Raw genomic sequence first — 14,930 nt, 5'->3', positions numbered from 1 at the left:
GGCCTTGATTTTAGTACTGCCCTTAACCCTGTTAATCATGAGATCCTAATTTTTTATCTATTATCTTTGAAGCCAAGTCTAATTTAAAGTGCTTAATTCCAGTTTTCAATTATATTATTTAATTTACCAAAACAGTTTTGCCTTCATGAAAGGCAATGTAGGACTTACTAATAAATATCAGAATAAGTACAAAAGTGACTGCCAGGCACTTTAGGCAAATATATCTATGAACATGGAGCTGATTACATCAGCGCTAACTATTTGATTACCTTCTAGAAAAGGGATGAGAACAATTCCACAAAACCAAGAATATTATGTTATCTTGGGAAACTAATTTGTGAAAAGGGATTTTGACGAAGGAAAAATCTATTTCTGTGAAGAGGCCTGTGACGCCCGGTGAGAAAGGTCCTTCCTTATACCTTTCCTAATATAAATCTTCCAAATATACTAGAGAAAGATAAAAGCATGGAATGCAGAGGTTACAACCCTCGCGCGAACACCTTGTAGGTGTCGTGTATTAAACAAAGGTGTGTGAAAAACCACTATTCACAGGTTGTCTTCCATTTAGATAATCCGTTTTAGTGATCTGCCTTACATGTCAGTTGTGAATTCTGTTGATCTGATTATCTCCAGTTAATAATGGGGCCACATCTGTTGATATATTGGATTTAGTTCTGACATATTTTTAAGCCATTGTTTGGAATGAATAGCTGATTTGTAATTTACTGACATCATAACATCAGTGGTCATTGATGCTAATTTAAGTATACTTAATTAATCATTAAATACTTTAAGATAAAAAACTATAATCTATAATAAAAACACAAAATGATAAATAACTTAATAATGAAGCTTTTAAATTTTAATATATTTAAAAATAAGTAAGAAACCCAGCTTCCAATATGAACTTGAAAATGCCTCTGGCCTCATAAAAACTGTCACCTCCAAGAATCTTGGTGAGGATATACCTTCCATCCTCACCACGAGCTTCGGACAGAAATTGTCTCCTGTTACTGTACCCACAAGACTGGAACATTCAACAGAGGAACCAAATAATCATCACAAAATGGCTGACACCTGCCACTCATCAGGAACTTGTGAGTCAAACATGTATGGCCAATTCTAAGGCGACATATTCAATAAAAAATTACAAAACTGACTATTGGTATATAGGCTATAAATGGACATTTTAGGTAATGCTTATATTCCAACTAGTATTATAAAATCTGTAGGTAAAGTTTCATACCAACTGTGACAATGGTTCATGTTGATAGTACTGTATTCATTAGGAGTTAAAATAATGATTGTAGGTAGTTATAATTGCAGAGTTAGATGTGAAAAACAGTTGGGACTACTGTTACACTGGCAAATGATTTAAAGTGAAAGGTCAGCATTGTTATTACTGTTCCTCAACATGATCTCGTAATCAAATGCAATAAGCTAAAAAGGCCAGTAATTCACCAAAAATAGTTCCCATATAAAAAAGAAAAATTTAATCTAAATAATATGCAGATAAAACCTATAGCATAATTTAAATCAGTAGTTAAGACAGACATGTAAAACGCTGCCAAGAGGGCTTCTCACAATCTGGCAGTACTGTATATGTATATTGAAGTAATTATCTTTGGTAATAGGTATTGATTTTTATAACATTGCACTCATTTTACATGTAAGTATAATCAATGTGATAACTCAAGTTCTTTTATAAAGCATGGAGTATTGAAAATAGGAAAAAGGGCAATTTTAAATATTTAACTTAGCCGGTGAATATATAATAGCTGCTGCTCCAGCGGCCCGACAGAAAACACACACAAAAACTCGTGAGTGATCGCTATGAAGGTTGCGGGTGTGCCCACCAGCGCCAACTATCGGCCAGATACCGCATATACATGTAAACAGACCCAATTTTTTCTCTGTCGGCCTTAATGACAAGACGTATCAATACTCGCTGTATAACCTGGAGTTTTCTCAACATATTTGGTGAAGTACTTCCTTTTGGTTTGAGCTTTCGCAGTGCAGGTGTTTTATCTTCAACTTAAATCTTGAACTCGTTTTTGGATAGATTTAATTTTTGATGAATTTGGATTGTTTTTTTGGACTTTCTTTGACTTTTAAATGGCCGACCCTTCCCTTAGTACGGAAGTGTGTTTTAGGCTTTTAGCAATTATCTTATCACGTTATAAATTAATTATAGATTTTCCTCTATATATTTTATATCTCGACCGCCTTTATTAGGCCTCTTCGATTAGCTTTCCATTTATAATAAACATCAAGATAAATTTTAATGATTTGTTTATATGCGACCTTTCCTGAGAGTAGGCGGTCCTAACTTGGAAACCGAAGTTAAACAACGTTGAGCCCTTTCAATCGTAAATAACTTTTACAGAGCAAATGATTTAAAACTTATTAAATGAATATTTTTTAGTAGATATTTTATGAAAGATTTTCTTTGAATAGTCTTCGTACTGTTTCAAAGATGAACTAACGTTTAGTTTATGCTACGCAGTTTGCGCTCTATCGTTACGATAGAGAGAGAGAGTATCCCGGTTTCACTTTGCAGAAAGAGCAAATCGATTCTGACGTTTTGTTCATTCTTCTTTCAAAGCTTAAATGTTTTAAATACTATTTTAAAGGAACTTTTTAATTGAAAAACCTTTCAGTTTTTTCCTTTGGTCAAATAACCTGTTTATTGACGAAAGGTAAGTGGGCTCTTCTCTTCGGTGCGAAATCAAGAGAGAGAGAGAAAGAGAGATAGAGACGGAGGGGGAGAGAGGAGAGAGAACGTTCCGATCTTTATTCTCGTCCCAAGCGAGTAACGTTTTACTCTCGTCCCTAGTCTCTGTACGGGGAGAAAGGATAAAACGTTTTTAGTTTTTATTCTCGTCCCAAGGCACTGTTCGGTGAGAGATTGAAAACTTAGTTTTGAATGAACTAGTGTTTAGTCTCCTTCCCAGCCACTGATCTTTTTATCTTAAGATATGTTTACTGTTTTTTGCTTGTATTAATGTGCTTACATTATACGACTGATTTCGCAATTATAACCTTTTGATGAGGGTAGAATTGCGTACTTCAGGTAGAAATCAGTTTTATTCATACCTAATGTGAATTGTTAAAAAATTCGATTTCAGTGAAATAAGTGCAAAACAGAAAATCGTATTGATAAAGTGATATTGCGCAAAGTGTTATCAGTGTTGCGACCGAGGGTTCGTCTGTTCGTGCCTGTCGTTCGCCTAGTCCGAGACCTCTTGCAAGCTCCCAAGCCCAGGGGAGAAGTAATGTCGTACGACTTATGGGTTCGAGAGGACTTGATCAGCGAACAGACGTTCCCTCTATGGTTTCAGGCGTGTCTCATCAACACCGCCCCTACCATAAGACGAGCGAGACGATTTTCTCCTCGTCATCCGAAGGCTTTTCGCATAAGAAACCGTGGAACAAGGTTTCGAGGCCCTTTAAGCGAAAGTCAGTCCTTTCAGGACAGGTCCAGCGTCCTGGTTTTAACTATTAGGACAGCTCTGACCCTATGCAGTCATCGGAAGACTGCTCGCCGCCTAAACAAAAGCGTAACACAGGCTCCGAGAGTCTTTTTGTAGGCAAGGTTTTGCAGTCACAGACGTTACCCTCGTCTCTTACCGCAACCGTTCCCGTTGATCCTAAATGGGTTGTACGGCAAGACATGCAGAATAAGCTTGCCTCTCTTATGGAGGACTATTCTGCTGAGCAGGTTCACGATGATCCTCGCCGCTTAGCTGATCGAGATCCTGGCCGTCAGCCGCCCAAACGAACCTTTCCTCGTCCTGTTGACGTTGACGTTACAAAGTCACGTCAGTCACGTTTTGTAGAGCCTCACTCGATGCAGTCCCATGTTGACTTTCAGCCGCTTGTGGACGTTCAGCCGCTGCCGCATGCTCTTGTTGACGTTCAGGACGTTCGCCAACCAGCGAAGTTGACTTGTTTTGACGTTGAGCGTCAAGCACCGCAGTCAAGAGTTGTTTTGACTGCTCAGTCTAGGCAGTCAAGACAGTCTCGAGTTGACGTCGAGCGTCCTCCCGCACCTGTTGGTTGTTGCTGGTCAGTCCTTTAAGCAGTTACATGACATAGCGTCCTTGACTGCTACTGTTGCTCCTTTGCGTGTGGACTCTGCTTGTCAAGCATTGCCACCACGGCAGGTCTCTCCCTTGCTTGAGACTCGGCTATTGTCGGACAAGGTTCCTTCAGATGAGGAAGTTGCTGTTCCCCCTCCTACTGATATTCCCTTGAGGACTCTGTCAGACAGAGAGGAGCCTAAAGCTGCTCAGCCCTCTATGGACTTTAAATAAATCATGCTGATTTTTAAGGATCTTTGTCCGGATCTTTTTGTAACTGCTGCTCCTCGTTCGCCTAAACGTCAGAGTTTACACTAGGCCTAGCTACTTCGAAGCCGTTGTTTTATAAGCTAGTGCTCTCTCGCTCTTCTAAGAGAGCTTTACGTTTGCTAGGCGACTGGTTTATCACCAGGAGGAGTTTTGGGGGAGACAGCCTTTGCTTTCCCTACTTTTAAGCTGGCTTATAGAGCGAGAGTCTGATATGACACGGGAGAAGTTCTCGGCTTGGGAGTTCCTGCCTCTGCCCAGATAGACTTCTCAAACCTCATAGACTCTCCCTGTCGCCTGGCCATGAGACGCTCCAAGATTTTATGGTCGACTTCAGAGCTAGACCATCTCCTGTTAGGAGTTTTTTCGAGCGTTTGAAGTTTTGCTGTACAATTATGTCATGCATAAACAAGGCTTTCAGGGATGGCTCCAATGATCTGACAGCCACGTTCTCTGCAGGAACAAGTCCCTCAGTGATGGCTCCAATGATCTGGCAGCCATGTTCACTGCAGGAGTACGTAAGAGGCAAGTGCGCTCAATGTGTTCATTGTCAAGACAAACTTCACGATGAAGTCTACCAGGCTGTCTTGACAGCATTAATGGAAGGCGACTGGATGGTCTCTCTCGACCTTCAGGAGGCATACTTCCACATTCCTATACACCCGGATTCCCAACCGTTTTTGAGGTTTGTTTACAGGAATGTGGGGTACCAGTTTCGAGCCCTGTGCTTTGGCCTCAGTCCTGCTCCTCTCGTGTTTACGAGGCTCATGAGGAATGTGGCAAAATCCCTCCATCTATCGGGGATCCGAGCCTCCCTGTACTTGGACGACTGGCTTCTCAGAGCATCGTCCAGTCTTCGCTGTCTGCAGGATCTACATTGGACGTTGAGTCTGGCCAAGGAGTTGGGACTTTTGGTCAACCTAAAAGTCCCAACTGATCCCACCCAGATTATTCTCTATTTGGGGATGGAGATTCGCAGTCCAGTTTTTTTTCGGGCTTTTCCGTCTGCCACCGAATAGAACAAGCCCTGCTCGAAGTCCAACTAATGCTGAAAAGAAAACGTTTGTTCAGTCAGGAGTTGGAACAGTCTCGTAGGGACTCTCTCATCCCTGGAGCAGTTTGTCTCACTAGGGAGACTACACCTTCTGCCTCTCCGGTTCCATCTAGCCTCTCACTGGAACTAGGACAGGACGTTAGAGACGGTATCATTCCCAGTCTCCGAACCAGTAAAGGCATGCCTGAACTGGTGGGACAGCAATATCAGTCTGAGAGAGGGACTATCCCTAGCAGTCAAGAACCCAAACCACGTGTTGTTCTCAGACGCGTCGGATTTGGGTTGGGGTGCGACCCTGGACGGTCGGGAATGCTCGGGTCTGTGGACCTCAAGTCAGAAGAGCATGCACATCAACGGCAAGGAGCTATTAGCAGTCCACTTGGCCTTGATGATATTCGAAAGCTTCTTCAAAACTAAGTGGTAGAGGTCAACTCAGACAACACCACAGCTTTGGCGTACATCTCCAAGCAAGGAGGCACACACTCCTTCACGCTGCTCGAGATCGCAAGGGACCTTCTCTTATGGTCAAGAAATCGAGGCATCTCCCTGTTGACGAGATTCATCCAGGGGGACTTGAACGTCTTGGCAGACTGTCTCAGTCGGAGGGGTCAGGTGATACCCACGGAATGGACCCTCCACAAGGATGTGGGCAAGAGTCTTTGGGCTACTTGGGGTCAACCCACCATAGACCTCTTTGCCTCCTCGTTGACCAAAAGGTTACCAATCTATTGCTCTCCAGTCCTAGATACAGAAGCAATCCACATAGACGCATTTCTACTGGATTGGTCTCTTCTGGACTTATATGCATTCCCACCATTCAAGATAGTCAACAAGGTACTGCAGAAGTTCGCCTCTCACGAAGGGAAAAGGTTGACGTTGGTTGCTACCCTCTGGCCCGCGAGAGAGTGGTTCACCGAGGTACTTCAATGGCTGGTAGACTTTCCAAGAAGTCTTCCTCTAAGGGTAGATCTGTTACGTCAGCCCCACGTAAAGAATGTCCATCAAAGCCTCCCCGCTCTTCGTCTGACTTCCTTCAGACTATCGAAAGACTCTCAAGAGCTCGAGGTTTTTTCGAAGGAGGCAGCCAGTGCGATTGCAAGAGCGAGGAGAGCTTCTACCATCAGAGTATACCAGTCGAAGTGGGAAGTCTTTCGAGACTGGTGCAAGTCAGCATCTGTGTCCTCGTCCAGTACCTCTGTAGCCCAAATCGCAGATTTTCTTTTACATCTGAGAAAGGTTCGCTCCCTTTCAGCTCCCACGATTAAGGGCTACAGGAGCATGTTGGCTTCGGTCTTTCGACATAGAGGCTTAGATCTTTCCAACAATAAAGATCTCCAAGATCTCCTTAAGTCTTTCGAGACCTCTAAGGAACGTCGTTTGGCAACTCCTGGATGGAACTTAGACGTGGTCCTAAGGTTCCTCATGTCAGACAGGTTTGAGCCATTACATTCAGCCTCCCTGAAGGATCTCACCCTCAAGACACTTTTCCTAGTGTGCTTGGCTTCGGCTAAAAGGGTCAGTGAACTTCATGCCTTCAGTAAGAACATCGGCTTTTCTACAGAAAAAGCCACTTGTTCACTTCAACTTGGTTTCCTGGCCAAAAATGAACTGCCTTCTCGTCCTTGGCCTAAATCTTTTGATATTCCTTGCTTATCAGAGATCGTAGGCAACGAACTGGAAAGAGTATTATGTCCTGTTAGAGCTCTTAAGTTCTATTTAGCTCGTACTAAGTCATTACGAGGTAAATCTGAGGCATTATGGTGCTCAGTTAAGAAACCATCATTGCCTATGTCAAAGAATGCTTTGTCATATTTTATCAGATTTTGAATACGAGAAGCTCATTCTCACTTGAATGAGAAAGACCGATGTTTGCTTAAGGTTAAGACGCACGAAGTTAGAGCTATAGCAACCTCCGTGGCCTTCAAGCAAAATAAATCTCTGCAAAGTATTATGGACGCGACTTTTTGGAGAAGCAAGTCAGTGTTCGCGTCATTTTACTTAAAAGATGTCCAGACTCTTTACGAGGACTGCTACACACTGGGTCCATTCGTTGCAGCGAGTGCAGTAGTGGTTGAGGGTTCTACCACTACATTACCCTAATTCCAATATCCTTTTTAATCTGTCTCTTGAAATGTTTTTAATATTGTTTTTTTTGGGTTGTACGGAAGGCTAAGAAGCCTTTCGCATCCTGGTTGATTTGGCGGGTGGTCAAAGTCATTTCTTGAGAGCGCCCAGATTAGGGGTTTGATGAGGTCCTGTTGTATGGGTTGCAGCCCTTAATACTTCAGCTCCTGGGAATCTTTCAGCATCCTAAGAGGATCGCTGGGCTTCGTGAGGAAGACAGACTAATAAGGCAGAGTAATCGTCTAAGTCAACTTCCTTACCAGGTACCTTTATATATTTGGGTTTTGTTATGATATAACTGTCAAAAACTCTAAGCATATACGCTGTAAACTTAATTAACTCTGGTCTCTACCCACCACCATGGGTGTGAATCAGCTATTATATATTCACCGGCTAAGTTAAATATTTAAAAATGATATTTTAATTCTAAAATAAATTTTTGAATATACTTACCCGGTGAATATATAAATTAAAGGCCCCCCCTTCCTCCCCGATAGAGACCCAGCGGGATGAGAAAAATTGGGTCTGTTTACATGTATATGCGGTATCTGGCCGATAGTTGGCGCTGGTGGGCACACCCGCAACCTTCATAGCGATCGCTCGCGAGTTTTTGTGTGTGTTTTCTGTCGGGCCGCTGGAGCAGCAGCTATTATATATTCACCGGGTAAGTATATTAAAAAATTTATTTCAGAATTAAAATATCATTTTTCTCATCATTATCTAAGTTATGTTTACCATTGCAAGGAAAGCAGCTTGAGAAATTTTGTCTTAGAGATTAAATCGCTAATAAAAACAAAAACACAGTTTGAGGCAGATGACCCAAATGTCATCATCCCTATGGATTTATGGAGATGGATAGGTATTAGTCTGGCTTTATTAGATAATATAATAATTGTTGCATAAAAAGAACTTCAAGCATAATGTATCATATAGCATATCCAAATACTGATTGTAATCAAACAACATTATACCTGCACATGCACACTGAATCATGAAGACAAAGTAGAGGCATGTTATGCAACATGCAAATCATTTAAATGGTCCTTTCTTTTGTTTAGAATCATACCCCAATAAGTAAACCAGTTATTAACGTGTCCAAAGCCTCTTTTAAAGGTATCGGTCACCTGATTTTACATTAGGGAAAAGCCAAAAACCTCTAAAAAGGGTTGACCTAATCACATTGACCATATCGTGTAAACTAGATGTAACTTGGGGTTTTTGCCGTAGGCTTACACTTTAAGCGTATTTTGCCTTAATAATCTCTCATAGACCAGTGTGTCTATCCAAATAAAATTAAATCCATTGCTGTAGACAATAACTCCAATTTCAAACAAATTTGTATTATATCCGTATGACTTTTCAATAATTGTTATTAGAACATCACTGTTCATTTCCTCATGTTGAGTGTGAGGCACATTACATCTGTAAAGCCATTGCCGTTTATACTTCAGGTCTATTTTAACAAAAATTTAAGATTATTTATGCTGAGAATATTTGACTAACAATAATAACCATAATATTCTATTATTTAATGATGTTTTTTATTTAAAATTGTAGACCCGTGATCCTGTCGTGGGCAATGACAAAATGGGCCCAACTGCTCAAGATGCAGAACATGCAACTGAGACAACCCTCGTCATACCAGATCATCCCCTGAAGTTACTCTCAGCCGGAAAATTTCATAAAGTTCCTGTTGTCATGGGAGTTACCAGAGACGTGGGAGGATACCTGGTAGATATGCGTAAGTTTTGTGAAGGCACGTGTTCTTTCCATATAATTCAGCAGCTTTAATAACTTATAAAAGGTAATTTGATGGATAATATTTTCATTATTTAAAATGTTTCTTCAAGTTATACCCAGTTAAACAATTTTCTCAAATCCTAAAATGTGAAGTTTTTCAGAAAATTATAGGTGCTGAAAATTTTTTTCTGGATATCTTTTACTTTGTTGTCATTTTTTCCCAATTTAAATATTGAACATTAATGTTTGAAACATGTTAGTAATGTTATAGTAAAAAATGTACTTTAATTTTTTTATGACTACTACTATAGTTGATATCAAATCAAAGAGAAAATTCTGAAGGTGTTTACTGAAATTCTAACATAAGAATGTATGACGTGAAATTGGTCTCATCTATTTAGACATAGCATTGGTTTCATTCTTAAAATTTGTAAGTCTTACTTCTGATGGTGCAGAATGGAACTGAGTACCCAACTTCATTGTTTGGTAGTTAATGCTCTAAGTTATATGGTGACTGACACGTATAGCTTAACCGTAGTCAATGTACAATACAGTACTGTAATGCAGAAAAATTTTAATGCAAAAAGATGAGTCTAAAAACAACTGGATAAAATGAAAGAAAAGTGGTAAGAAACAGCAGAGAATCTGGACAGTTACACCCAAGAACTTTAGCCTCAAGTCAGTTATTTTAAGAGAGATGCAGTCCCACTGAGACACACTTTTTTCGTCACTTTCAAGTTTGGAGACTCGTGACTGATTTGTTATTTTAAATGTTACAATGACATATTAAAATTCAACAGGAATTGCAGACTAATATTGGTGATGATTGCAAGGCCTCTACCTTAGATCCCTACTAAACATGATAATACTTTTGGAGTTCATCTGGTATTGCAATAACCAACAATGTTGTAGATTCAGTTCCTATTGTTGCCGTTCTTTGCCCCATCAGCTACATTTCACTTATCACAGTCATATGAATTGATAATAACTACTGCTTTGGTCTATACAAGATGTAGACACCTCAGCATGTGTGAATGTGACAATGGCCCTGAGAGATATAACAGTTCAATTTTCCTGGGTTTTGGCACAAATAGGTGTCTCTGGAAATGAGAAGGCAGATTTACTGGCAAAGAATGCTACACCTTAGTTGCTACCAAAAAGGTATCTCATTTTCTGTGATGATTGTTTACCCAGAATTAAGAATTTGATTCATGATAATTGGCAACACCATTAGGATAGTTTTGTGAAAATAAAATGAGAGAAATAACAAATGTTATATCCCCTTGGAAGTATAACATAATGCTCCAAAAGTTGGAGACTACTCTTTGTCATCTCTGCATTGATCACACATGGATAACACATTAATTTCTGCTAACTGGCCAATACCATCCATATTGCGATGACTGTTTGGTACCCTGGACAATGAGGCTGACGGCATGCCCCACTTAAAGTACCAAAAAAAATAGATACCTGTTTGAGGCATGAGGTGAGGATGGCAGGTTCATCCTTGCTTAGATTCTTAGACATGATGTGACGGTATTTTGCTAGCGTTATTTTTAGATTTATTTCAGACGTAGGTCTTCTGAAAGCCATTTAAATTTTATGATGACATCTTTGCTTTTATTGTATTATGTGAATATTCATTTATGCTTTATTTATAATAAATGATAATGTCATCAATGACCTTCAATGGCAGGATGCCAGAAAACTTCAAATGAATCAATCAATCATTCAATCAAGATGGAGGTATTGCATAGTCACATAAGTGAAGTACAGTGTGGCTTACCTACATTTTCTATGTTTTCTTGGTTTGAGGGTCACATGTATCTTACAAAATAATGGGCGACCCAGATCGGCAGAGATAAGATTATTCACAACATTTATTTTCAATAAAAAACAATTATGCAGCACAAACACAAACATGAATCTATAAATCCACAAGCGAGAAAGGAGAATTGAAAAAAAGAAGTCATTATACAACTAGTCGAATGACTTCTGGGATGTTATTTCGAGATGTATATTGCTACATTGAATTCAAATTACGCAAGAAATCTTGGCATAAACTGATGATGGTAGGTAGGGGAATGTCTTGTCCTGTACCTGAACATAATACTACATCCAAATCTCAGGTATTACAATAATCAGTGAGACTATAGGGACAGGTTTCCATGATGCCCTTCCGTATCCCCATGTCTATTCATCATTTATCACCCATCTCAACAATGACAACAACTGGTACTTCAGCCTTTAAAAGATTTGGGAAATTCAGTAGATATACTGTATATTTGGTAATAGGTATAGCATTAGTTCATTGTATAGTTGGGAAACTGATTGATTTGTTGTGGCCAATATTGTTCTCCAGTAGTCTTTAGATTTGTCAAAGGCAGCACTGGTGGCACACGGACCAAACAAGGTTACAATTATGTGAGTGGGACAAATGCCAGCAAGGGCAACTCAAGCAAGAAAAAGGACATTTGGCCTAAATCAGGTTGGACTTAGTTATTGTTAAGAGACTTCATTAACAGGTTCGTTTCTTAGAAGAGGAATGAACACCTGTTCTACCCGGCTAGAGTTGCTGTGTGCAAGTTGTGGTGCGTCTAGGGTTTAAATTTTATCTTCCTTGTCCCTGTATAATGACATGTGGGAAATGGAATCATAAGTATGATTTTAGATTATTGCAAGAACAAGAAAACAGTACATTGAATCACCTGTAATTGCATCCCATTTTTATTCAGAACAAGGCTCAATATAATAAAAAAATAACAGGGTGGGGTTAGTAAAATTTTTTGGTTGTTGACATAAATTGTTTCAATAAAAGAAAAAAGAAGTGAGCGATTAGCTAGTCATTTTACAACTTACTACAAAAATTCAAAAGTATGGATTCTGATAACCAGAAATTGTAATCATTTCCATAATTATTAATCAGTTTCCTTACGTTGTGCTCCTACTCTGGTCGTCTCACAGGATCTTGGATAAATTCAATGTTTGTGTCTGGGAAGAGAGAAACAACGCTTAATTCTTAGGTTCAACGAGAGCTTGGATAACTTTTTTGCTTGAACAATGATGTGTGGCTGCTATGGACTACATTATGGTGGAAGAGGGCTCTTTAATTTTGCAATTACCTACTCTTATTCTTACATTCATGCATGTTACTTTGAATTAACACCAACATCAACAATGTTCAGAGTCTCTACTTAAACACAAGGACAAGGGGAGAAAAATTAAGCACACTGAGTTGAGGGAGGGAATTTCAACTCACAAATAAGCAATGAAGACAGTAAGATGTCCAATTAAGGATGCAAACAAATGTTCCTGAACTTGATAGAACAACCCAAATAAAGGATAAACAACCCAAACAAAAATGGTAGGTTTCAAGACAAGGAAGTGAACTTGGTAACATAGCATGTGCAGGATTAAATTTGAAAGACGTAGATGAATTTATGTATCTGGAATCAACAGTCACCTCAGACAACAAAGTTGAAGATGAAATAAAGATAAGGATAGCTACAGGAGCAAGGTGCCTCTGCTCACTGAAAGAAACATTCAAGTCCAGAAACCTGAGCAGGAAAACTAAATTTATAACCTATACAATAATAGTCAGGCCTATCTTTGCTTATGGTTGTGAAACATGGAGGTTAACTGAAGAAATGGAGAGAAGACTTTTAGTATCTGAGAATGGTATATTGAGGAAAATGTGGGGACCAGTATATGAACAATGAAGAGTTTTGGCGAAGGAGACATAACCATGAATTGAGACAGTTGTCAGAGCTTCCCTTAATAACCAACATCATAAGAGCACAAAGGCTGCAGTGGGCTGGAGGACAACAGGATTGCCAGGGGAGTGGTGCTTGGTAGACCAGAGGGAAAACAACCCTTGGGGAGACCACGTATGAGATGGGAAGATAATGTTAAAAGAGATGTGGAACACTTGAGACCTTGAGCGCCTGCCCGCTGGCATGATACCGCACTAGATAGGGAAGAGTGGAGGAGTTTTGTAGAGACAGCTAAGGACCACATGGACACAGAGCCAGTGGAGTGAGTGAGTAAACAAAAATGTTCTGAGATGTAAGTAGAACAGCATCTTGAATGAGTTCTACTAGTTCCTCTACATTATTCTTATTAACTAACTATACAGACAATGTAGAGGACCATGTTTGATATCACTGTCTGACCTACTTTCCCAACTCTGTTTTTACTTCACAAAATAAGTTTTCAACCATAGTTGGGCACGAGTCATGGATCGTTTCACAGGCTGACTCGTTCCTCAGGATGGCAGTATAGAAAAGGATGATTTCCTTCTGGCTTCACTTTGAGTTGCTTATCTGGTTCAGAAGTTTTCTCATCATGCCACTCCAAATAGGAATTTTTACTCGGGCCGATTATACACAATCTTGGCATGAACTCATATGAAACGCATGATTCCATCTAGATCTTAGTATAATGCTTCCACCACTCTCAGAAGCAGGTAATGTTTCTTTGTATCATCTAATACAAACAGAGCCAAGATATCTTATTTCAAGGGGCTAACTTATTCCAATAGTTACTATGCCTCTCACCAAGGGTCAGCTTGAAGTTGTCCAACTAAAACCCCAGTTTCCTACTAAAGAATCTTCACACCAATTAGGAAGATGAGACTGCTTATGCATGATCAGAGTGTGTGGGGAAAGAGCTGCGATTAGTCCCTTCCCATTTTTGGACGTTGCTGTTCAGTGGGGCATGGCATGAAAATAGGGCAGCTCCCTGAGTTCCATGGTGAAGTTGCGCTCATGTGTGACAAATTGGATGAGTTGTAATGCTCATCCATTGATGATTCCGAATTGGGTGAGGGGAGAGGAGGCCTGAATTTGCAAGATGGACAATTGTAAGGTCACCTTGACAATGATGGTCTTTACCAGGGTTAGCAGTCTCTTATAAAACCCATCTATTTAATGGGAGCTGGGCATAATCAAGATCCAAGCCATCCCTCATTGAAAGATTATTAAGTTCATGAGGAATACATCTAGCATTTATAAACAAATTCCCAATTAAAGAAGATAAGAGAATTAAAATATTAATCCAAGTAAAATTGTCCATTATTAACAGGTAGCTCATTGTCCATCCATATATGACCAAGGATATGTGTAAAAACTTGGTAACTGATGCTTATTGGGTAAAGCCAATTATTTCATGGTTAACTGCATGTATAATATCTTTGAAGTTGTAGAGGTTAAGAAGTAGAAATGCTATTTAGAAATAACAGCTAAAATGATTTTTTTTATTACTGTACATACCATGCTGTTCTTTTCTTTGCACAATGAAAAAAAATCTGTAACATAAATGGGAGGATAATCACTAATTAGAATTACATGAATCTTACAAAATTTTATACCACTTATTATACCTTTTCTAGACTAAAAAAGCAGTAACATGATATTACCTAGAACAGTAGCCAATAACATTTTATACATAAAATCTGTAAGAGAATGTTGATTTTAATAACCTGTCATATCAGATGAGCTCTATTTTAGTAATAAACTGGTTAAGATATGAGTGTTGTATGCCAGCATCTAGTTAGTATTAAGTACTCTGCATCAAGATTTTGCAGAGGAAGCTTTCTTAACAAATTACATTGATAATCCTTTGATTATAGTATACAAAATGTTATATAATTCTATGATTGTTCA

General features: G+C 39.4%; 1 protein-coding gene across 5 annotated transcripts in view; it reads left to right on the top strand.

The window, feature by feature from the left end:
• LOC137655690 (carboxylic ester hydrolase-like) overlaps positions 1–14,930 on the top strand; it is a 156,579-nt gene that overhangs the window by 107,897 nt on the left and 33,752 nt on the right. For all 5 annotated transcript variants that reach the window (XM_068389656.1, XM_068389654.1, XM_068389655.1 and 2 more), the window contains exon 7: positions 9,085–9,268. In XM_068389656.1, the coding sequence (XP_068245757.1) occupies positions 9,085–9,268 (184 nt within the window). The remainder of the gene's footprint in view (positions 1–9,084; positions 9,269–14,930) is intronic.

Source organism: Palaemon carinicauda, chromosome 16, assembly GCF_036898095.1.
Source record: "Palaemon carinicauda isolate YSFRI2023 chromosome 16, ASM3689809v2, whole genome shotgun sequence".
In the NCBI taxonomy this organism is placed as follows: domain Eukaryota; kingdom Metazoa; phylum Arthropoda; class Malacostraca; order Decapoda; family Palaemonidae; genus Palaemon; species Palaemon carinicauda.
The sequence above is the reverse complement of the archived record's forward strand: the minus strand, read 5'-3'. Positions and strand labels throughout refer to the sequence as shown.